General features: G+C 49.8%; 1 protein-coding gene across 11 annotated transcripts in view; it reads left to right on the top strand.

The window, feature by feature from the left end:
• Positions 1–25,897, top strand: part of LOC116426755 (RNA-binding protein Musashi homolog 2) — a 188,148-nt gene that overhangs the window by 82,836 nt on the left and 79,415 nt on the right. The window contains exon 1 of one of the 11 annotated variants that reach the window (XM_076371443.1): positions 10,832–11,857. The exons of 9 other annotated variants lie outside the window; for them this stretch is intronic. In XM_076371443.1, coding sequence (XP_076227558.1) covers positions 11,823–11,857 — 35 coding nt within the window. In that variant the 5' untranslated portion in view covers positions 10,832–11,822. Of the gene's footprint in view, positions 1–10,831; positions 11,858–25,897 lie in introns of those variants that run through there. One more of the 11 variants, XM_076371454.1, reaches the window with a different exon arrangement.

Here is a 25,897-nt window from a genome sequence, read left to right on the forward strand (position 1 = left end):
CAGCGGAATGCATATCCGCGCCCGTCTCAATTACGTTTCGAAGTAACAAGGCGCGACGCTCGTGCCGGATGAATTGCGGAATAACGAAATTAATTACATTATAATTACGAGTAGCGAGTGCCGGGGATAATAAGCGGGCCGGCGGATCGATCATCGATCCCGAAACTGTTCCAGTTTCGCTCGGCGCGGATCCGCCGGAGTTTAACCCTTCGCGCTCGAGGGGCGACTCTCTCGCTCGTCGATTGCCGGCGTACAGTGGAACTCCGGGGTCTGATATTCGATATGAAATTCCGCGGAACGCATTCGTACGCGAAATATCCAAATGAACTGGTTCCGTTCCCCGATTCACGCGCGATTTTCAGCTGCCGTCGGTGTTTCCTCGGGAAACGGTGAGAATTTATGACGAAAGAAGCATCGATTGCGAAGGGTGGGCAACTCGGAGCGGAAAAAGCGCGTGTACGTGTCGCAATTGCGTCGAGTGGCCGGTGACGCACGGCGGCGATGAATCAGACCATTGGAAAACGACGGGGAAGGCGATTCGCGTGCGCTGAAAGGATTGAAATTCGCTCGCGCGGCGGCAAGACCGATTCCGTTCGTCGAAATTTATCGAAACGCCGCGGTCGGAGTCGCGCGGAATCGAGAATTCCGGGACGACCGATCGCCGGGACCGTTCGGCTCGCTGAAATTCGGCTGCCCGCGGGTGAAAATAGGGTCACCGGAAGCGGAGAGCATCGATAAGCCTGGGAACGAGGCGTGCTCGAGCTGAACAGAGACGCGGGAGAGGCGAGGATTCATCGTGGCGGCGAAACGGGCCACTGTGTTTACGAAACCATGATTCTTCCGGTCTCGGGGGAGTTGTAAAGGCGGTTCGCAGCCTCGTAAGAGCAGCTCTTCTCGTTGAAACGCGTTGCCTGCCACGCTGCTGCGATTTCGCCCGAGCAAATAGACGATACTGAATTATAAAGGCCGCTGCTCGCTGCTGCTGCTACTCCCTGTAGCTCCTCTCTCCCGGCCGGTGATAACGATAACTCACCGCGGAATTAAAGAGCCGAAATTGCGAGCCGCTGCCCTTTTACCGGGAAAGCTTTCTTTCGTCGCGACGCGCCGGCGATTCCGTATCTTCATAGTCTTCGCGGCCGTGATCGATCGTTTAACGCTTCGCCTTATCATTTCCGTATGTAAGATAATCTTAGCGAGGGAAAAGCGAACCTCTTAACGCAAAGTTCGACTAGTCGCGTAATGAAAATTCAAGATTACCGATGCGTTGCTAACCAGTTCCTTTAAAAGAACGTTAGTTCATTTGGAAAACAGACATTCTATGCAAATAACTTCCGTTTCTATTACGTATCGTTGGAATCGAAACGCAGAGCATCCATTGTTATTGAGAAAACTTCGTAATATCCCCATAATGTAACAAAACTATAACCACCATATGTTTAGCTCTATACCTCGCAACTTTCCTCAGCATTTTTTTCTAGTACCCATACTTTTTAACACTAGAACTACCGTAACAGTCAAAATAACTGGTTTCGATTTTTTTGTTTAGCAATCATTGATATTTTCAGAGCAGTGAATATTCGAGATGAAATAAATGCTCGGTAGTTCTAGTGTTGAGAAAAAGTCTCGTAGCGCAATAAACAAAAATAAATCCTCGCACTAAACAGTGCCCTTCTCGTGGCGTTCTTCCTTTATCTTTCGAGCGAGTAACATTGCGAGAGCAATGTTCAAGCAAGTTTCTCCATTTCCATTAACGCCCACAAAATCATACCTCACACGTAGAACCGGTTCATCGTTGATCCTTCGAGAGAAAAGTAATTCCGCGTTGATTCCGTTCGCGTTTAAAAATCGCCGATCGATAACAGAGCAACGATTAGCCTCGACCGAGGCAAACGCATTCGTGTTTACCGTGCTCCATTCGAAAGTTTCGTGACTAGCCCGGCGTCAGAAGGCAACGGGTTAATGACGCGTGTCCCATTTGTCGGAGGACGCTTCTTGGCCCGGCGAGGCCGTTAGAGTCCGCGCGGAGCAATTCGATTAGAAATATAGTGTCCCCGGTAAATAAGTTAACGCCTCTTCGAACGCATTACCGTCCGCTAAATCACGGCGTGTCATAAACCTGTCCCTCTCGAACGCGGGAATATTGAATGCGAGCGGGCCGTCGTTCCCGGTAAATCAGTGTTCATTAATTCCCCGTCTGGCTCGTTTTTCATTGAACCGTCGCCGGGGAAGACTACTCCGGCCGACAATGTAAAGGGATCCCGGCCGATTTTCGAAACGGGAAAACGAAAAAGAGCCGCGGGTGCGGCTGGAAACCGGCGAAAATCCAACCGCTGGAATATATATCCTGAGACCTGGCGACACGCTCGAATTAACGTCTGCACGGATGGCTTGCTTTCTCCGCGTGATCCTCGTTCCTCTCCGTTTACCGCGGAAATGCGAGTTTAAAGAGTGCATTCGTGCCATCAAGTCGGCTATAAATAGGCGGCCGGCAGACGTTTCGCCGATAACGCTGCTCCCCGCTACCTTCGATGTCTCTGTCGTCCGCGGGGGCCGTAATACTCTCCCCGTTTACGAATAAATCGCCGAGAAAATAAGGAAGGAAGGAAGGAAGGAAGGAAGGAAGGAAGGAAGCGACGCGAGTTGCCCGCCAATGAAAATTGAATCGCCGTTCTCCCGCGAGCCGCTTTCTCGCATCGGTGGTCCGAAATTTTCGTGGATTCTCTCGGTAACTATGATCGATTTTTCAACCCCCGAACTCGAACAGGTCTCTCTCGATTCGAAGGTCCGCCAGACTTCTCTCACCTTTCTAACCCCTATATGTCCGTGAACGAGTGGCGACCCGAATAAATCGCCGAGGAAATAAGAAAGAAAGGAAAACGCCGGGCTTCCACGGCGGAAATACGAAGTTACAAATCACTCGATTGTTCCAGTAACAGGAGACCGACGCATCATTTTTTTGTAGCATCTCCAGAGTTCGATACGCGGTTCCTCTTCCCTAGCCGGAGCTTCTGAATACTTTGAACCGCGACTTCTTTCTCCCTAAAGTTCGCCGGGTTCCTTTCGACTCGCGGGGGAGGTCGGCCAGATTTCCAGTCACCTTTCTAATTCCGATTTTCCTCGGAGCGCGCTCCAGTCGAGGCCTCGACTCCGGCGATTCTTCGATCGGAATGACCCGGGGGCTGTCGATACTGGTTCCGGTGTCCGATAAGGGTAACGAAGACCCGTACTTTTGTCGTGCGAGGAGAATACTACTTTCTCTCTCTCTCTCTCTCTCTCTCCTGCCCTCTTCTTTTCTTTCTCCGTTCCTCCCTTCGCCGAGCCTGCTCGGTCGGCCTATTCTTTCTTCTCTGCCTATTTCCTTTTCCTCTCCGCCCGCTCCCTTTTTCACCGGCCCCGCGTCTCTAGGCCTCCTCGAATCGATACCGTATCAAGCTGGAAACGGGGCCGGGGAGTCGATGGTACGACAGGGTTTCGGTAACGATCTCGTCGCGCGATATACCTGCCAGGATATCCCGGATCGACACGGACTCGGTTCACGCGATTCCGTCTGCCTCCCGTCTTCCGCCGTCGCGTCGCGTCGCGTCGAGCCTTCTTCGACGTTCCATCCCGTGCCAGCGAATTTGGGCTAAGCTCGCCGAGTATCGCTACCGAGAATCGAGAGAGTGATTCGCGCTCGAGACTTTCTCGGGAATTGCACTCCCTATCGGCGGAATTTGCACCGACTGCAACAAATTCGCGTGGTTAACGAGTATCAACCCCTGAATACGAGTTAACAACGGCCACGATTACACTTGCGAGAAACTTTGGCTGGCCCATTGCTCGAGTCGCTCGCAAGCCAATGTGGTTAAGTCGAGGAAACAGAGATCGAGGAAATTAATGTTTAGGCTACTGAAGCAATTGTTGAGCGACTCACTTAACGCTTCGCCTTCGATCTAACGCGTACGGAAAGTTCCTAATGCAACGCTAACGTAAGTTCCAGCTTCAAAAGATCCCGATCAATAGTCATTCCCGTTGAAGGTAGAATTCTTCCGATACCAGCGTTAATTTCATTCGCCTCGTTACGAGCTACCATTGAAACGATCTAAATATCTTCTCCCCGAGTCTCGCTCGAAGTTGCAAGGCAGAGAATTAACGGAGAGGGCGGTAGGAGATAAGGCAGCTGAATCACGCGATGAGATCATACCTGTTCGTTAAGGCGACACCTTTGTTGCACAGCGTTCTGGCAAGCAGAGCACGCAGCTTGGCGACGTTCGCCAAGGAAACGCGGGCAGATCATTCGCCGATCGGCCGACGGTTTCTATTCGCCGCGTAATTTCGGCGGACGGAAAAGGGAACGGGGCGTGGTGCGCGATGCGAACGCCGAGGCGAATGGTAAGCGGTAAATCGCGAAATGGCGGCGGGGATAGGGAATCGTTCTCGCGCACGCATTCCCGTCACGACGACGTGCACCGGCTGGCACCGGGCGCGGGCGGCGGCGCGCCAGACACAAGCCGCGCTTTACTACTTGCGGGCCAACCCCTTAGGCCGAGGCTGAGGAACGAAATACGCGAGGCGAACGAAATTACGATAGCGAAGCGTTTAACGCGTTGAGCGTCGTGTCAGTCACCGATGACCCACGCGTTTCAATCGGTCGAAAGCAATCGTCGCGAGCTAACCGATGTCGAATGAGAATCTTTAACGCTAGATTTACGGAACCCGTCAATTTGACGGATATTGAACTTTCTAAAGGTTATTTAGTAATAGTTTGAGTCGATTTTGATTCGCGCAATTACGCGAACACGCATCGTAACGCTCTAGTTTTGAAGCTACAATTTTCTCGAATTATACAGACGAACGCTTAGTTGTCTAAGAACAATAGAATAAAGCGTAGGATAAACGTCCGTAAATCTAGTGTTAATACTAAAACAACCGAGCATCTGATACGATTGAAATCTAATCGCAATGAATATTGTAGTAGATTATTTTCGGTTTCTTCAGACATTCATTGTAGTATTCAGGAGAAACTATTTATTTTCAAAATCATTTCGAATATTCAATGTTTTGAAGATATCGATAATTGTGGAACAAACTGAAACCAGTCATTTTGACTGGTGCGTAGTTCTAGTGTTAATAGCGTAACTAAGTTGATGATAGTGTAATGTAACATTGTGACGGTAAATAATGAACCATTGTTCCTGCCTTTCTTTGCTACAAAGGAATAACTCAAAGGTCAAGATTCGCGTGGCGCTTAACTTCGAATCGCAAGCTTGTCTCGCCGAATATCGCTACATTGATTATTCATATTAGAACATGACTATTTTTGGATACATTTTATTTTCGACATATTTGATTATTTTAATACTATTGGAATATTGGAGTATCTTAGTGAAAGAACGGTTCGAGTGCTCGTTCCGCGAATCCGTTCCCTTCCACCGCGTGAAACACTGGATATCCACCGAGTTCCTACTGTTGAATCATTCCCGAACAATCTCGCGAAATGTCCGTCGTGATTCCGAATCATGGAAGATGAATGAACGAAGAAGTCGGTCGCGCGGACGCCGGAGAGGCTTGAAACTTGCACGAGACGCGCGACGCGATGTATTCTCGTTTTATGGGACTCCGTGGATCCGAGGTTTACATCGAACGAGGTAATCTCGCATCCCGTTTCCCGGGTAAATAACGGGCCTCGAGCAGCGCCGCGGCTCTTGTTTTTCCTCGACTGAAATCTGCCCGGGCGACCGTGCTCGCTACCAACTTCCTATAATCGGCGTTTTTCATGCTGTGAACCCTTCGAGTGCTCCGGTCGCATGAATTATCATGGAAAACTATGGACACGCAAGTGGCATTCGAAAGTTCGAGGCAGATCGTTTTTGGAATTGCGTTCACGCGTCCGTGCGTCGATGCGATGCAGAAAAGAAGCAAAGTGCAACGAGTTAACGCTAGAACTACGCACCAGTCAAAATGTTTCAGTTCTTCTGTTTCGTAATTATTGATTTCAAAGCATCGAATATTCCAAATGATTTGGAAAATAGTTTCACTTGAATACTATAATGAATGTCTGAAGAAACCGAAAATAACCTGTTATTACAATATTTATAGCGATTACATTTCAATCGTATCAAATGCTCGGTAGTGTTAAATACATTAAATTATTATTGTAACAGAAAGCAAGCATTATTTTCTTTTCAAGCTCTCTGGCCGAAAACATTTGAGCATGCTGAATTATTTATTTCTAAAGAAATATCTATAAAGTCCAATATGTCCCTTATATGTCAATAAAAATTTCTTACAGCCTTTGTGTAAGAAAAGTTCCAAAGACGGTCTGCCCAGAGATTTTTCAACGCCTCTGCACGTGTGCTTGCGATGAGCCACGATCAATGCAGACGAATATCACGCAACATTCGAAGCTAGAGTCCAGTCCTCGAGCGGTTAAAAATGAGAAAGCGGCGAGACAGCGATGCAGTTAAGTCGAGGGATAAAGTGTCTCGAAACGTGGACGACGTAACGCGAAGACGTTGTCGCGATGAAGCCGTCGCGCCCGATCTTTGCGTCCTCGCGGGCCGCTTTTGTTTCTTATTTCATCGCCCCGCCCTGGGCTTTGCGCCTCGCCCGAGAGACACGGGCGCGGGGGCGACTTTACGCGCGGTAAATCGCGGAATTTACGGCAACGAGAAATTTATAGATTCAATTTCCGCGATATTTAAACGAGCCGCGTACGAGGTCGCTTAGAATTCGAGGAAAGCCCGTCGCTTAATCACGCCGGCCTAGAAAACCGGCCGTCCCTCTCGGGGCTCGTGACTATTTCGGTTTCGATTTAATCGGTATTCCCCGCGCGTTCCTCGAGGACCAACCTCTCCTCGGTTCCCGGCGCATTCAGGGAATCATCCTTCGAGGACCCTTTTCGAAAGCTGGAACGAATCGAACGGCCGAGGGATCGTCCCCCGGCGTCTAATTCGATGAGAGTTCTCGCCGGTCGACGCGGATTGAAGAGGACACCCGGCGATCCGAGGCGTTTAACGGATATCTGTCGCAGGGAATCGATTACCGCATAGTTCGTTAGCTCGATCCGCGACGTTCGCTCCCCGGGGAGCCAGCCCGAGCCGCGCAAATTCAATTTGCGTAATAAAGTCGCGCGTCTCGTGGAAGTCGCGGGAAGGAACGGGAAACCTGGAGGGATAGGTTTCAACCGGCGGCGATGGAAGCACCGCAAGTGTCTCGCGCTCCGCCGCTGTCTTCCCCCGCGACGGTTCGTGTTACCCGAACGAGAGGAAGTCCGAGAGAGCGCTTCCTGCCCTTTGTCCCCGTCGATCCACCTGGAAGTCGTTCGTTCCGTGGACGCCAGCGCCGAAGAGCACGCCGGCGACCGGGTTGTCGCGCCGCGCGTCCTCCGGATACTTCCGGCAGCCTTTCCTGCGGATCCGCGTCGGATATTCGTAATATTCGAAGCCGATATTCGCGATCCGCGGATCCCGCCAGACAGTCTACAAAGCTGTCGCTCGCCTTCCGCGGATACGATGCACGGGAACGGGGAATAATCTAGATTGTGTATTGGTACCGCGATGGGGAAAGGGGATGCATTTCATTGAGTCTTCCCGAGGATCCCGAGCTCGACGAGAATCACTTCGAATCTTCCCGTTTCTTCGCCGAGAGATTTGCTCGCTCGGCGACGCGACGATAAGGTGATTGCTAGCAAGAATTACTCTATTTTAGGGCAAGTAATATCGAACCTTCGAAAGCATACAATTTACAAATTACACAGCCCTATTCGGCGCGATAATGTTATCGCCAACATTTCGCACACCGTGCCGGTCTCCCGTTATCCGAGCCGATCTCAGAAGAGTCCCCTTGCCCCTCTTCTCTTCGAAACCTAAGATCGGCTCCGTTAACGCGAGAACTATGCTTCCGTTCATTTTCATAAATGGACTACTAAATTAGCAGTTGACCCACCAGGACTATCGACGCTAAACGGGAACAGGCACACGAGTTCCGAGAACCGACGCGGACACTCGCGCATCGATCGGACGCGAAAAAACGCGTCTATCTGCGCGGCGATCGCCGATCAGAAACCGAGGCGGGAGCATACGCGCGTGAATCATCCGCGATAACGCGCTCCCCCGTGTTTTTGTTCGCCGGTCGTCGCGACGCAACGCGCGCGTGCCTCGTGCACGCACCCACGAGCCCCGAGCGTCGCCGACACATTTACCTTGGGTCGGGAAACGCGCGTCCAGAATCTGGCCAACGACTTGGAGGCCGGCCAGCTCGGTCTCGATCCTGACCTGCCCCGCTCGCGTTCCGCCGTGTAATTCTCGGGTAAAAAGAGCCGGCGACCCGGCCGCCGCGCGGCACGAAGGGATTACGGAGCGGGCTCCGGGAAAAATGCAACCGCGATTACGTGCACGATTTAGAGACGCGAGTCTCGGCGCAGCTCCGACCGATTCCTCGCTCCCGCCGCTCGCCGTGACACTTCCGAGCCGCGATCTCCCTCTGGACGGGTCGCGTTTAGCTTCTGAACGCTTCGAAGAATCACACTGGAACTTCAGGACTTCTCCGACGAGAAGAGCTTTCGAAGTTCGACAGTCGGACAGGACGTTCCGTAATTACATAGGGACAAGTTCGGATTATCCTCTAAACACTTTGGTAAATGATCTCTAGATCCGGGGAGATCTTTCCTATCGAAAAGACGCGAGGTTCTCGCAGTTTTGGAATCGGAAACCATTGGGAAATTCGCAGCGAGCGATACTTTACCGAGATAATTCGAGGAATTCGGCGAGCCGTTTCGGAGGTTTCTATAGCGCGGAAGCCGGCGTTGGGAGTAGGATATCTGTTTGAACCGTGATTGCTCCGCTGCTCCTTGCCCGATATGCATAGCTGGGCGTCGCGTGAATCGATCGGTTGCGTAACTCGCGGCGTTTATCCAGTTTCGCGCCGATTTCCTCATCGAGCCCACACACGGCTCTTTGTCCCGGCGCGCGAACACGTGTCCCGGATCGCTTGGGCGTTCGCGTTCTCGTTTGCTTCTCGCGCACGGCGCGACGTTTCCGGGAAAAACACCGAGCGACGCGTCGGATAAAGGTCTCGCATAAAGGTCTCGCCGTCTCGCGGGCTCCGTGGAAGCGGAGGAAGGCGCGCGCGGACGGAACGTCGACAGACGGTGCGTTGTCAATTAGGATTCCCGGACCTTTCCGCCCGCGGCCGTGCGATTCGTCGCTCGAACACGAGAACCCTTCGCGAATCGAGTGGTCCTCGTAAAAGCGGTCGGCGAGGAATAGGAGAGCCACGGTCCCCTGTCGTCTGTGCCGTGAATGCGAGCGTCGCCTCGGTCTCTCGCATCTTCTGGCTCGATCGTGGGACAGGTCCGTCCCTCGAGTGTCAGACGGGAAGGGATAAGACGGGACAAAATATTGTGCAAATAGTTGTAAACGCTCCATTCACTGCTGCGAGAGCCCGGCTTGCATCACCTTGAGAAACGCTCCCGGGAAAAACTGCTTTCCCATGGAAAAACACAATCCCCCGCAGGGATTAGGCGTTTAAAAACTACGAAATTACTCGAGCAGCCCAAGAAATTAATTTACCGTTCTTACACGGTAGACTCTCGGCAAAAAGCTTCGCTTCGCGAGCTTTTTGCCGTCCCGCTGCACGAACACGGTTGCACAAACCGCGCAGCAGACGGCATTCCTCCGAACATCTGGTGTGTGGCCAGTCGAGCGCAGTGTGATATCGTACGAAATAACGTGTCCCTGAAAACGACGGTCCTCCGGGGAGAGGCTAAGAAGGTAATTCCACGGGCAGAAAGGAACGCTAATTTCGGTGCGGCGGCTGGTGTGAATGGGCCGTCGAATTGCTTGCTACTCGTACCTGGATCCGAATTCGGTCGGTGTACTCGGATTAGGGCCGGTGTTGCGGCCAGGTATCGGCCATTCGGAGCGGCTAGTTCTAATCGATAGGATTAGCTCGCATCCGGCGAACAGCCGGCCCTGCGAAGGCACAAGGAAACCGTTGATCGCTGCGCGGCTCCTTTGTCCAAAGCCAGAGGAACGGAGAGCGACTCCTGAACTCTCGTCGCCTTTTCCCCGGAACTCGAGTTGCGTACAACCACCGACGTTAAGCGCGGTACACACGGTCGAGGTTATTCGTCGGACGACAGACGGGGAACAATCGATTCTAATTGATCGTGCTCGCTTAATGGAGGTTCTATTTTTCTTTGAAACCGAAAGGTTCGCCGGAAAGCGACGCGCTACGTCCAGTTAATCGATCAACAGTGCGCGCGTTGCGAATCGGCGCCCTTTCTTTCGCAGTCCGCGCCCTCAGGAGCGATCGCCTGCATCGCTACAGGTTCGAAGGTGTGCACGGGGCCTTAGGGCGCGATGGCTAAGGCCTGCGAGGCGCTCGGTGCAGCCCTGCCGGCGTGGTTCCCGACAGGACGGGCTCTGTTACGAGCGTACGATTTTTCTTGAGTCGACAAACGGGAATAATAAAAGTAAGAGGAAACATTATTGCTCGCCGGCACGGCGTGGCAAAGGTTGGCACGCCGGCCTCTGCGCGTACAGCGCTAGTACGCGCCTCGGCCACGCTCGCATAGGGGTGCGCTCGCTTCTCCCTCCAGGTGTCCCAACCTAACCTACCCCTACTTCGCTACGTATCTCTCGATTCGGGCAATCTGCTTTCTCTCTCTCTCTCTCTCTCTCTCCCTGTCTCGGTCTCTCACGGTCTCCCTCTCTGTTGTCTCTGTTCCTCCCGCTTGCACGCAGACAGCACGCTTTCCCCCGTTACCTCGCCCCCTCCCATTCTCAGCGAGGACCGTCGGTTCTGGTTCCAGCGTTCCTCTCGGCCATCCCCTCTACCCTGTGTCTCGGTCCGTCTCCCGTCTCCGTCTCGCTCGCACCGCCCCACCAGTGAAGCGAAGCGGCGAGCGCACAGCTGCCACACTGCGAACCGCGAGGATCGGAGAGACGCGAACCGACCCGACCCGACTCGACTCGACTCGACTCGACTCGACTCGACTCGGCGCGACGCGACGCGACGCGACGCCGTTCTCCGTCACCCGTTTTGTTGCTCCGGCGGTCCCTCCGACTAACCCAGAAAGAAAGTGTGCGTCAGTGCCGACGATCGACGCGAAGGCGTCGGTGAAACGTGGTTGCATCTACTCGACGACGGGAGGACAACAAATGAGAAATAAGTGCGGTGCGGTGTGTGCGTGACGACGACCGAGGGAAAGGCGAGACGCGGCCGAGAGAGAGCCGGTCGTGTTGTTTATATTTCCGCGTGGCGAACGCGCGTCGGAGCCGACTTAACCTTGCATCGGTCAGCCGGTGTTTGATCCCGCGAAAGAAAAAGGTTCGCGCGCGTCTCGGCGGCGTTCCCTTTCCAACGTTCCCCGTATGCGGAGGAAAGGCCCGCTGGCCGTGGACCGGCACGACAGGACGGACCGCACGCCAGTAGTCCCTTTGTTCCGGTGGAGCGCGGTTCGACGAGGACGAGCGCGGCGAACGCGGACGCGGACGCGCACGCAGGACACGGTACCGCGAGTGTCCACTTGTTTTCTCCTCCTGCATCGTCGTGGTCCCTTCGGTCCTCTCTGTCCCGTATCCCCGCGACCTTGAACTTGTGCGTGCCTACCTGCCCGCTAGCCTGCCACAGTCCCACCACCGGCTGAACGAGAGAGTGCTTAGTGCGAGTGCGAGTGTCGGTTTAACCCGCGACGCGACGCGACGCGACGCTGAAAAACTACTGTTTTGTGCGAGCTACACGGCGACGTCGTTCCACCGGCAGCAACCGACGAGGATCCGAGAAGCTGTCCGGCAGCCGGTGCTGCTGTTGCCTTGTCCTGGAACCGCTCGAGTTCCATGATGTTCCCTTACACCACCTTTTCGACCGTTGGGTAAGCGCAACCGATGCACAACGCTGCGTGTCGCTCCTTGTGTCTTTTGTCTACGTAGAACTTTGCTGGCTCGGTGGAGGGGCTGCGGATGAAAGAGGAGGGTATCAATTGGCTACCGAGTACCTTCGCCTTACATCGTTGCAACTATTGGAGTTATCGAAACGATATTTAGGTTTCATTTTGTAATTACAAAGATAGAAACGTGTTCGAGATCGTCGTGGACACAGTCTGAGACTTCGGTGAACACGGTTTCGTGGTCTCCGTGAAAGATCACGGAATCCGTTTGATCGTTCGGTAATTTTAACGAGAGGATTTCACGTCGGCGGTTACGCGTTCGGTCGAGGCTTTTCATTAGCTGGTAACTAAACGGTCTACCATCTGTTGAACGCGACAGTCGAGGTCCCCAGCCAGCAAGGTTCTACCGTGCTCTTTTATTTTCTCCGGTTCGAATCTCCTGGCGATTCGAGCCGTTCGACGGCGTTCCCCTGTCTGTCTGGCTCGCGAGTGTCGCGAACACGCACGAACCGTCTTTCTGGCTTTCTCTGCTTGGCGAATGTTGCGACTGTTCCCTCGTTGGTCACTGCATCTCGTAATACCACGCTTCGCCCTCTAGCTTCTCTGTCCGCCGCGCGCGCGCCAGCTGTCGCTAACTCTCTCGCTCGCTGGCTCGCGCTAACCCTTTCATTCTGGACTGTTTGTTTTCATGGTGCACGGCCGTGTGTGTCATGCTCGCTACGAACCGACCGGTCGACCGTTTGATAACGAGGCTCGCGCACGTACTCCACCGGCGAGTAACGCAAATACGTCCGGGTATATTCGACATTCTTGTTATATTATTAGTTTCGCGCGAGCGGCGAAAGTAACTGCGCTCCGAATCCGAATCGACCGACAGTGGCCGCTCGCCCATCGATCAGGCGCGTTTCAGACGGGCCAGAGTTATAATTAATATAATTCTCAGGTTGCCCAATTAACGCTAAGCACCGTTCCACATTACCGAACGGCTACGTTCGTACCAACCCTTCACGCTCGAGAGGTGACTGTAGGTCACTCGACTCGACGTGGCAAAATCGTAACGGCTTTGTTAACCCTTTGCGAAAGATTCTTTATCGTACACAAAATCGGATGAGGCTAAAGTATACATAGATTGCTCGAGTAATCGAGTAAAGGAAACCGATCCCTTGCTGTCCAATCGAATCGTCTCGTTACAACTGACCATTCCAAATATGAAAATTCCCCCAAACTCTCGACATTCAAAGGGTTGATGTATTATCAATTAGTTTCAAAGACCATCTCATCGCAAAACCGTCAACATTTTTCACAAAAATCCTCCGAGCCCAAAAGATTAATCCGATGACACGGCAGCGAGTGTAAACAAAGCGCTTCGGAGGACCACCCCTCTGTTGCGCCGTCCCGCGAGACTTCTTTGCAGCGACGCGCGGTGCACGCGGTCCGCTCGTGCATGCGTGCGTCGCGGACACGCGCTTGCGTTTTCGACCTTCTCCGCGCAGCGCAGCCTTTATTTCGCGCAGAGAAAACCGGCCGCTGCGAAAAAACGCGTGCATCCGCCGATCCGTCGTTCGCCTGTGTGCGTGCGTGCGCGTGTTCGTCGCTCTCGCACGCTCTCTCTCTCTCTCTGTCGCCGGAGAGAAAGAGAGGCTGGACGTCTGTCTGTTCGTCTGTTTCGTGCGACCGGCTCTTCGGCTCTCTCTCCGATTCGTCCGCGTGACGGACAAAGACAGCGCAAAGGGCTGAAAAGAAGACGAGAGGGAGAGGCCTGGACGTTTCTACGGAATAGGCACGGCCGAACTTGGTGCGCGTCGACGCTTTGTCCTCTCCCCTTTGTTCCCTTCTCCCTTTCTCTCTTTGCCGGGCTCTCCCTTGGCCCTCCGTCCTCGTTGCGCTCGCCGGTCCTGTGTACAAAGCCGGCGCGGAGCAAGGGAGACCGAGGATCAGATAGAGGAGAGGACACGGGCTGGTCCGCGAACCGTGCGTAGACGTACCCACGAGGATCGCGCGCGGAACCCTTGCTCGACCGGCTGGCTTCGCAGAAATCAATTCCACGTTGTTGCGCTTATTATTATTTCGTCGTCCTTAGCGCACCGTCGCCTTCGTCGGCCGATCGTTCAGCGCTGCGCGGATATTTCGTTCGTTCTTTTGGTCAACGTGTGTTCGGAACGCTGAATATTAACCCCTGCTGTACGATGACGAGTGAGACTCCTGATGAAGATTTCTAAACTAATTTAACAAGAATCAATGTTGTTCTTTACTTAACTATTTGCCATTATCATTATCTGCAAATGAAATTTCCATCTGAAGTAGAATGGAAAATGTTGTGTTTCTTACAAATTGTCGATAGTAAAATATTACGAGCTTAGTAACGAAAGTAAATAGTACGCCAAGGGGTTAAATACTGATAATGGCACAGTAGTGTCGGACTCTGAATTGAAACGCGTAATACGAACGCAGCGTGTCTGAAACTGAATCGGTGCTTTCCGATGCAGAGCTGAACGGGGTCTGAATCAGTGCCGGGCGACCTTCACCTTCGAAATTCAAGGCGAATCCACGGCTATCGATGAATATGATTTGAATCGAAGGAGATGAAAGACAGGTTTCCTTGCAATATTTTTTACTTCCGCTACTTTTAATGTCGGACGAAGATTCTTTAAAATACAAAACCTTATATACCAATGGCTTAAACAACATTCAAAACAGAAACTAATCCGTCGCTGTTCCAGTAATTAAATCATTCGTTCGCGACTCGGTCCTCGAAACACGAGAATTTCATCTGGCCAACATGCCGACATTCCTCCGCAAAGGGTTAAACTGGTCCGAATCAAACGTGGAGATCGAATACGCGAGAGACACGAGCCAACGACACTCCGCATTGTGCAAGAACGAGATAATCACCCGCGCAGAAGCCGCCGCAGACAATTACCCAGATTTCGAGGGCAAGGTGCAGCGAGGACGCTTATTAGCTCGCCGAGCACGATCGAGATAAGCAGCGGAAGAGTAGCGTTCCACAATAAAAGCGTCCGCGCCGCTAAACAGGGGAATCGCGTGCGAACTGGGACGCCCGTTCACCGAAACGCTGATTCGCGAGTTGACGGATGACTCGCGGATCGAGGATCCTCCGAGATCCTCCAGAGGCCCAGACAGGGGCGAGAGTCCTCCGAGGTAGACAGGGTGGAACGTTCGAGGATCCTCTCGAGCCCGTGGAATCGCGACTTTTTTCGATCGAGAGGTTCCTTGGTCGCCTTGGCAACGTGACGCGCCGATTCAACGTACCTCCAGGGGCTGGAACGCGAGGATAGGGTGCAAGGGTGTAGCGTGACACACGAGGGTTGCAGCTAGGTCGGATCCTCTCGCTTCCACTTTAGCCCGTCGCCATGCCGACGGAAAAACAAGCGTGTTCCCGTTGCTCGATTCAGCTGGGTCTGCATTCTACGCTCCTACCGCTCTATAGTGACGCGTAGACTCCGAAGCTAACCCATTTGCAACGAAATTGTAACGGAGGGCGACGTATAGATTCGACGCAAGTTGAAAGATTCAATGCCGAATCTTGCGTCGTGTTTGTCGTGTGGTTATTTTATGAAAATCTTTGGAAAATCGACGATCAAGCCTCGTCGAGCTCTCCAAAGTCGAGATTTGGCGCAGTTACTTGAATCGGCGACAAGAAATGTATACGATTAAGCTCCGCTGATCCTTCGAAGATCGAAATTTCGGGTTTAGGAGCAAGACAGAGTACAGTTGCCCGAGAGTCGGCCATCAGAAATAGATACAATTTAAAGCATTTAAGCGCTCCCGACAGAAGCTAGAAGACAGGTAGCCCTCGTCGAGGCCCCTGATCGCGTTGAATTAGCAGGAATGCGCATTCGAACGAATTCCACGGCAGCGCAGCTGTGATTCGCGTAGCCGGAGCTGCATTTAGTGGTGGTGGTAGGCAGTGGCAGCGGCGCCGAGGAAATTCTGGGACAGATGTACTCGATTCGTCGCGCGTTTCTTCGTTTCAGATATTGTATATCCGTGCCAGCTCAAAGAACCAACTGTCTGTCGCGCTCTCTTTGCACGCTTTCAACAGGAACTGCGCGATACAGTCCAGCTTTTGTTCGGGATTCCTTGCCCCGGTGCCTCTCTCTCCTCGGGTTTCGTACGTTTCTTCCTTTACTTCCGTCTATCCGTGTTTTCACCGTGAATTGTACGCGCAAAAACATCGGCTGCTCTTTTGTACCGCTCTCCGCGCGACCGACCGCGACGCGCGCGCGCGCGCGCTTCCGTGATCGAACCGGCGATATCGGCGATCGATCGATTAATTATCGAGAACACCTTCCTCTTAAACTAACCGTCGCTAATAGTCTTCGGATCTTTGCGCGTCTTCGGAAAATTTCGAAGTTGCATACGATGCAGCTTATACGAAAAACCATCGGATGTTCTACGCTTTTTCGATATTTAGAATATTCTTTAACTCATAACGAACAGGAAGTATTTCAAGTTTATCCGGAAGCAAATTCTTAGAAGCCTAGCACGACACTTAACGCGTTAATTGTAAATGTCACAACGATAATAGTGATGAAGACGATCAAATGATTTTCGCCGCCATACACGCGGCGTTAAGTGCATTTATGCAAGTAATCCTGTTATCTAATAACGCAGTAGACATTGTAGCAACAAACATTTGCCATCGAACTCACACTTAACCTTAAGGCGCGAGGACGACCGATTTGCTTGAATTAATGTGTCAGATGTTGCAATTATTCATATGCGTCGTCGAAAGGTTAAGGGTGAGAACTTAGCATAGGCAAATTACTTGTATAACTCGCCAATAGAACTTCCGCTGGAATCAGGACGCACGCCGAGAGCCGAAGAATATTTTGGAATTAATTAACGCGGACCGTAACGCCATGCTAATGCATCGATACGCGAAAGAGTACTTAAACGGCGTTATTTCACGGCCCGGTACACCGATCGCTTGTCCCGCGACAGCGTTGCTGACGCGGATGCTCGAGGTGTGGCGAGCAAACGATGTTCGCCAGTTTCGGATAGTTCGCGAGAGCCCTACGTAACGAACCGATTAGTAGAATTTCTCCATTGTCCCTCGAGAAACGCGTAAATTTATAAGAATCCATTTGAGTAAAGATTTCACGGTAATAATATTATTAACGCTAAAACTACCGAGCACTTCAATCGACTTTTGAAAATTTCGCTATAGAAACTCCAAGAGTGCATCTGCTCAGACTTTAATTAATACACAATTCAATTTGCGCAGTGCTAAATGAATTTCTTTAATAATTTCTCAGAGAAACATTTGTTACCTTTGTAATAATCGCAAGAAGAAGACATCAGACCCGTCATTTGACCCCTCTGGTGGTTTTAGTGTTAATATTACTTGTAATGTTACTTATTAATATTACTCGCAATCGATAAACAGATAAGTAGAATGTTTAAACTTTCGAAAGGATTTCCTAGTTTCGACAAGCAGATTGTTCGAGTAACGTTGATAACATTCCATATTGTTTGATATTCCCGGTAGCCGTCCGAGATGTTGAATCACGGTCACTCCCACGGAATGTCTATCGGTAGGCCCGCCGCGTAATACAAACGTCAGGTCGAAAATAAAAGCGGAGGGCTGCTTAACTGTCCCATTAAAATACAATCGAGTAAGTTCCCCGTTCCACGGAAGATTGAATACCTCTCTGTTGGTCTTTTTTATTAGTTTCTGGAAGAGGTATCTCGGGCACGAGTGCCAGTAGTAGGAAAGCCCGCGCGATAAACGATTCCAGCCGGGAGGAGAACGAGCCGGTTCGTTTCCCGGTGGAAAACGCGGCTGGTAATTAGTTCGGCCGATAGGTCGGTCGGTCGGTCGCCGAGGAGCACGCGATTGCTCGTGCCAGGGCGAGAAGAGGAAGAACCGGCTCATTGGATCGCGCGAAATCGCGGCCGCGAGACTGCTCCGACCCGTTGCCTTTTAATACCCGAGACATTTTCTTCGGTGACTATTAATATCGTTCGTTTCCTTTCACTCGAAATGAAATTCGATGTCCTTATCGTTATTCAATCGTTCAATCGGATACAAATCTGCGCCGCGCGTGGAAACTTCTGACCTTTATTCCTTATCTACCAGTACCCGTTGGCAGGCTTAGCAATGACTCTCTCGCGACGCAAAGGAGGTTAATCATTTTCTTTGAACAATAGTCTGAAAGGCAATTGAATTGCATTGTCTAGGGTGATTCGTCGAATTAGAATCGCTGACGAAAGGTTTATCGAGAATTTATTCGGAAATAAATATCGACAGATAATCCGTCAACAGAGCTACCGAACTATTGATAGCTATTTACAAATTGCAAAAATTCAGAAAGATTTATTCAGATTCGAAGGGCTTATCGCTGCGTTACAGGAGTTCACCTCGAAATTTCTCCGGGAAGCATCTTTGTTTGAATAATGGCGAATTTACACGTTAAGCGCCATGTCAGTCACTGGTGACTGACGCTTCTGAATGATTAAAAACCAATCGTAACATACGAGACAACCGATGTGAAATAAAAATGTTTAACAACGCAACTAAGTCGATAATAGTGTGCAAACGTTGCAACATCAGACAATTCATAATCGTTCCTGCTTCTCTTCGCTGCGAAGGCAAACTATGGGAAAATTCTTAAGATTTTCGTGGCGCTTAGCCTCGTGTTAAGGATCTTGAAATTGCTCGTTTCGATCTGTCCGGTGGTTCCAGTGTTAAAGACATAAAGTATTGCCTGTTAGGAGAAATTAAACGGAATAAAGTCGCGTCTGTTCCTCGAACGAGCGAATATCCTCCACGCCAACGGCAGCGAGTCGATAACCGGCGAGAGCCAGCGGTCAGCTGCGATCCGCGAATGTTATGTCAATAAATGTCCGTCACCGACACCGACACCGACACCGACACCGTCGAGTCGCGTCCGACGCTTTTAGACCGGCTGCGGCCATCGTCGGTTGCTCGATTATTTGCCTGGCTGGAGGATCGCGCTCGAGGTGCTTTCGATGTCACTGCCGTTCGCTTTTGTCGCGACTGGAAATACCGGGAATTTTCCTTTGAAAAACACTGCCGACCACCCCCGTTTTTCTTTTTCTCCCTTCCCCTCTTGTCTTGCTCGCCTTTTTTGTTTTTAATATCTCGCGTTTTTCGAACCTTTGACCGTCTAACCGTCTCTATCTTGCATCGGAAACAAAGGGACCGGTTCCACCTGGAAATGGAACTGTCCAGCAATCGCGGGAACTCCTTCGCGACTTCTTTTCAGAATCGGGACAGCACGCTTCTCGAGACTCGAAGCGATCGGTCGCTGTCATCCGTGCGAGAACCGTCGAGAGTTTCCTTTCGATCTCGATCATTGTGCAAGAAAAACGAACTCGTTTCGACGCGTACAGTGGTGCCGTTAACCCCTCGGCGTACTATTTACTTTCGTTACTAAGCTCGTATATTTTACTATCGACAATTTGTAAGAAATACAAAATTTTCCATTCTACTTCGGATGGAAATTTCATTTGAAGATGATACATTGGTAATAGCAAGACAGTTGTTTGCTTTGATCCGTGGGTAATGAACAACATTGATTCTTGTTAACCAGTTAAGTGTGGAATTTAGTTTGAAAAATCTCACATTGTGCGCGATAAAATCAAATAATGAAGTGCATACTCGTGAAATGCAGGCAAAATGCACTTAAAATATATCCTAACGAAAAACTAACGCGAAACGAAGAATTACATGTTTGTCTCAAAAAATAAATAATCCATCGTTGAAATAGTTAGCACCATTAAGAGTTTTAACCCTTTGCGGACGGATGTCGGCATTTCGGTGAGATGAAATGTTCAGATTTGGAAGACTGAGTCGTGAACAAATGATCCAATTAGTGAAACAGCAAGAGATCAGCACATAGTTTTTTCTTCTTATATTAATTAAGCAATTGATATATAATTTATCTTCATACGTTGAAGGTTTCGTATGTTTCGAAGAATCTTCGTCCGCAAAGGGTTAAGGTGACGTGTATACTCGTCAATCACAGTTAACTGGTTAAATTAGTTTAGAAATCTTCGTCACGAGTCTCGCTCGTCATTGTACGGCAAGGGGTTAATTTGCTCGGTAGCTAAGCTTCTATCGCAACGAATCCTCGCTGTTTTGATCGAGAGTCGGATCATCGAGTTTTTTCGCGGACTTTTCTCACGATCCTCGCGGCGAACGCTCTGCGCGAATGTTAAACAGGTGTTTCTCCCGGTCCCGATACACGAACGCGTCTGTGATTCGACTTTCGTCGCCGGTTTACATCGAGGCAACATTCTCGTCGCCCCGATTGGCTGTCGCTCGGATTACGGTGTCCCTCGACCTTCCCGCTCGTTCAATTCCGCCGACGGAGTTGCATTTCCGCTGCACCGTAATCGGAGAACCGGTGAAATTCTGGCGAAACCTTGAAACAGTGTCACAACCTGATACATCGATCGTCGTCATCCGGGAAGCTCCGTGCCCCTCGCGGAAATTCGATAGTCCGTACCGTCGCTGGGACAGTATCATTCGGCGGGGCGGCGCGAACTCCAAAAATATATGTCGCCGGGAAGGTCGATAGAAACTCGATTAACTGCGAGCGAGACTCGTGAGATTTCTAGCCGGATTCAATGGAAACCAATGTTATTTGTTACACATGAGTTCCAGTGAAAGACTACTTTGCTGTTATCGATACGTCGTCCGTCCAGAAATAGGAAGCTTCGTCGGGGTCCCCCGGATGATTAACGCTAGAACTACCAGTCAAAATGACTGGTTTCGATTATTTTGTTTAAGAATTATTGGTATTTTCAAAGCATTGAATATTTGAAATGATTTTGGAAATAACACTAGGTTTACGGGCATTTATTATACACTTGATTCGATTATTCCTAAAAGAATTGATGCTCGTTCATTTGGATTGTGGGACTGGAGATTTGATAGTAGGTGATTGGGGTACGTGCCAGTGTGATCGCATCAATCAAAATTGGCGTGAACATTTACAAAATAATATTTCTAAAATCTAATATGTGTCAATTCGACACAAACCTAGTGATAAATAGTTTCACTTGAGTACTATGATGAATACCCAGAGAAACTGAAAATGATCTATTGTTACAAGTTTTATAGAGATCACATATCAATCGTATTAACCCTTCGCACTCGAGAGGCGCCTTCCAGTCGCCATTTGATTTGACCCAAGAAAATTGTAAAATTAAAAATTCAATGTTAAATTTTATACAATGAACACATGGAACATCGAAATAAAATAGTTCTGTCAATTTATGCAAGGTATTTCTTCATGTTAATTGCAAAAAATATCATTGACATTTCATCAGAAAGCAATGAATACTTATTGAGAAAAATATTCTCGAGTGCAAAGTTAAAAAGAAAATTCAACAGCACGAGTAACATAAATACTAATTAATCGAATACCTCATTAACTTATCTCCAACTTTGACGTTACTATGGTCTATAATTAGACCTACGAAAGCAATGCGTTAAACACGGACAACAAAGTCGAAAAAGTTGGCTCCACCGCGCGAAGGAAAATTGAATCGTCACTGGTTTCGATGAAACGCGGCTGACGAGTTAACCCGTCTTCCTCGGTTAACGGGATACACGGCGGTCCGTCGATTTTCCTGGCGAATTTTCCCGGTCCAGTTTCGACGTTCCGATCGATGCGTTTTTGGAAACGGAGCGGACGGTCGACGGGTTCAGTGCGGAAAGCTTGAGCGTAAAAAGTAGCGAACCGTGCAGCCAGGAATCGACTACCGTTGATGCGGTATCCAGTGACAAAGACCTCGGTCGATACTCGTGCCGCCAGTATCAGGCTTCTTCTCTCTTTCCTTTGGCTTCTTTCCCCGCGACCTCCTCCGTCCGCCGCCTCTCTCTCGCCGTTCGTAACTCTCCTCCGATTCACAAGCAGCTCGAGGGAGCTGTGTGCATGGAGGACTGCCCCTGCTCTACGCGACTCCTCTATTTTTCCACTCCCTCTGTTACGATATACAACCGATCCTCGAATAACACGTTGAAAAACTGCGGCAGTCGAATTATTAACCCTATGCGCTCCAGAAGTTTTTCACCGGAAATATTCAATACCTTCTAATGAGATACAGACGACATTTTCTCAGATCGAATTAAGAAATCTCACATGCATCGAGGAACTATTGTCTTTCAATGTTTCGTACATTGATGCGTTGTACAAAGTTTAATATTAAGTATCAAAGTTTACAGTTTTGTTGTATCGAATCATTTGGTGACTCAGGGGAGCCTCTGGAGTGCAAAGAGTTAACCCTTTGCACTGGAGAAGTTTTTCACCGGAAATGTTCAATACCTTCTAATGAGATACAGACATTTTCTCAGATCGAATTAAGAAATCTCACATGCATCGAGGAACTATTGTCTTTCAATGTTTCGTACATTGATGCGTTGTACAAGGTTTAATATTAAGTATCAAAGTTTACAGTTTTGTTGTATCGAATCATTTGGTGACTCAGAGGAGCCTCCGGAGCGCAGAGTTAACCTTTCGCGGAGGAAGATTGTCGAATGTATACAAAACCTTTTGCAAATTCTGCCAAATTAACCCTTTGCACTCGAGAGGCGCCTCTAAGTCACCAAATGATTTGACACAGCAGAACTGTGAACTTTGATATTTAATATTAACCCTTTGCATTTGAAAGTTTTTCGCTTGAAATATTCAGTCCTTTCTAGTTAGACGTAGACAAGATTCTTTAAAATAAATTTATCAAGAAATCACACATAAATTACGGAACAAAGCTATTTCCTTTCAATATTTCTCGTATTGATGCAGTATACGAAGGTTAACGGTAAATACCAAAATTTATGATTTTCCTGTATCAAATCATCTGGCGACTAGAAGTCGCCTCTCGAGTGGAAAGGGTTAAACTTTGTATAATGCGTCAATATACGAAATGTTGAAAGAAAATAGTTCTCTTTCTCGATGCATGTGAGATTTCTTAATTCAATCTAAGAAAATGTCGTCTGTATCTCATTGAAAAATATTGAATATTTCCTTTAAATATTTAGTTGTTCGATTTTGTTGATTGTGTTGTTGATTTCGTTGTTGATTTCTCGTTGTTCGAACAGTTAAATCATTTGTCCACAACTGTGTATTCCAAACATGGAAGTTTGATCTCAGCAAAACGCTGACATTCGTCCGCAAGGGGTTAACCCTTTGACCGCGGTGCGTTCGAAAATGAAACGTTCAATCTCTTACATCCACGACGGAGACACAATTCATAGGAATTATATTCGATTTTCGTGGAAATTCATTGCTAAGCTGTCTAAAACAAACGAGCAGTTCTCAGTTAACGGGTTAATTCCTCGGCCGCGATGTCTTGCGCACCTACACCCGCCGGAACTGCTTCGTCAACCAGTAGTTTCCCAGGAAAAGCGGAATTTTCTGCTGATTCTGCGTCTCCATCAGAGCGTAACGATCCACGGCGGAAGAACAGCGTTCCACTTTGTTCCAGGCGAACTGGATAACTCTTGTTTATGAAATTTCGCTCGAGATCCTTACAATTCCTACGACTTCTAGCAGCGAGTCTCGCGCAGTACAGTTTCGAATAACACGGAACCAATTAACCGGGTCGTTCGTATCGGTTGCACGAGTTCGTCCGATCGAGATGATTCACCGAATCGGAGCGATTCCGGTTCCCGAGGCCAGCGGGCGATGAATGAAATTCTGGGATCGGTGGATTCGTTGGTCGGGAAACACGGGCGAATTTGTCCCGCTCCTCGCCGACTCCTCGTCCTTTCATTCCCGTGGAAATACGCCGCGCCGGTGCGCGCTGCCCGTCGTCTAATCCGCATCCTCCGCGGTGCAAAACGAGTGGCGCTGTTTTTTAGTCGGCTTTAATTATGCCCGAGCGTGGGATATAGAGGTTCGAGGAGAGTCGCCCGGTTAGCGGGTTAAAGAGAACGTTAATTAAATTATCGGGGCTCGCTTGGCGTTGCGTGGGCGTCCAGTCGTGGAAATTCGCTCTTTTTCCGCGGCGCTCGTAGGCGATGCTCGCGCAAATGTCGATCGAACCGCCTACGCGCGTAGGAGTTTGTTTATCGTGGGTGGGTCCTGTTGCCCGTGGAACGAGCGTGCATCGATCGTGGGCGGAAGTTCGTTCTGGCACCGGTTGCCCGGGTCGGTTTCGACCCGACCGCTCGCAGACTTTGTCCTCTGCGCCTTCTATCGAACTTCATTTCTAACCCTTCGCACTCGGGAGGTGACTCTCGGCCACCACTTGATTCGATACAGCAAAATTATAAAGTCTTATATATAATATTAAGCTTTGTGTAATGCATCAATACGTGGAATATTGAAATAAGATCGTCAAAATTATAAAGTCTTATATATAATATTAAGCTTTGTGTAATGCATCAGTACGTGGAATATTGAAATAAAACAACTTTCCTTCTTAATTCATACATGTTTTCCCATTAATTAGTTTTAAAGATCGTCTGTATCCTGACAGGAAGTGTTGCATATTTCTGGTGAAAAACTTTCGAGTGCAAAGAGTTAACCCTTCTCGGAAGCTTCCTCGAAGTAGAGAAAACGGTCAGCAGATGAAGCTAAATTATATATCGATTAGATAATTGCGAAAAGGAAACTACGCGCTGACCTCTTCCTGTTCGAGTAATTGAATCATCTGGTTGCACCTTAGCGTTCGAAATGTGAAACTTTCATCTCGCCGAAATGACATTCGTTCGCAAAAGTTAAAAGAATCGAACACGAAGCTTCGCGCGAATGACCGACGCTAGAACTACCGGGCGAATCGAAATGATCTTCGCTCAATTACTGAAAAGATAATGGGCGCTTGTCCAAGAAATTACCAGAGAAGTCGATCGAACGATACGCAAGCGTTATCGTAAACCAATTGAAATCCGAGTGGGCGCGCTGTCGGTGTTTCTAAGTTTCTATATCGAAGAGTCGCTTCGACGGTCCCGGCGTTAAACAGGTCGAAAATCAACAGAGTGACTTCCATATCTCTAAAGGCCAAAGTTTGCCAGACCCATGGGTATCACGGTTGAAGACAAGTATGAAGGAACTATCGCGCAATCGGTGGCGCAGCAGGGGAGTCTTCGGCGTCGGCCATTGGACCGCGACGGTGAAACCTTCCTTTCCGTCGACCGTCGTTCCGCTCTCCCCAACCGTTCTCCTACGAGATGATCGATGAGCGAACGCGTTGAATGATCTGGGCTTCGTAAGATTCAGACTAAACGTACACGAGATTCGCGGCAAAATGTCGCAGCTCTGATTCTTCTGGGAACATAGAGTTCTCTTCGCAAGAAGGATAACAGAATTTTGTATCGTTATTCCAAAACAATCTCCACTGCATTCTATACATACACGTTTGCTTAACGGAAGTTCCAAAAACAAGACGGGGAACTTTCGAATGTATATTGTTTTGGAAGAACAAACACAAAATTCCCGTATCCTTCTAGACAAGAGAATTCCCCGATGTACCCTTCCGAAAGAATCGCCCGTATATTTTCATTTTCCACCGAGCAACAAGCGCGTCACGTCGGAAAAACGGCATTCAGAGGCCGCGCGACGGACAGGAGCGTTCCCGTTCGCGGACGCGGTCCCGGAAGCTGCGGCCGAGAATCGGCCGGGTGAATTTCCGCGGAGAGGGCGGGTCGTTTGAATGAAAATGGCGCGGACAGGCGACGAGGCGGAGTGGCGTCTATGAAAAATCCTGTTTATTTCGGTCGGTACGCGCTCGCCGGGCCGCTTTGCGCCAGACTCCGCGGTCGGAAATAAAACAGCCTTGGACAGAAACTAATCCCGCGGCCCGAATTAACGCGCGGCCCGCGATAAATAATGGGAATCGTAATTCGCGGCAGCCCGTACGTCGACGCCTTTATCCACGTCGCGGCCGTTCCTCGCGAGCGGCTCCGCTCCCGATCGATCCTCGCCGCGATTTCCGGCGTTTTTTTGGCAGCAACGGGACCGTTTCACGGTCTCGTTGGCACCGCGCTCGGCGAAAGTATCGATTCCCTTCCGCGCGGACGACTTACGG

This window comes from Nomia melanderi, chromosome 1 (genome assembly GCF_051020985.1).
Source record: "Nomia melanderi isolate GNS246 chromosome 1, iyNomMela1, whole genome shotgun sequence".
Classification (NCBI taxonomy): domain Eukaryota; kingdom Metazoa; phylum Arthropoda; class Insecta; order Hymenoptera; family Halictidae; genus Nomia; species Nomia melanderi.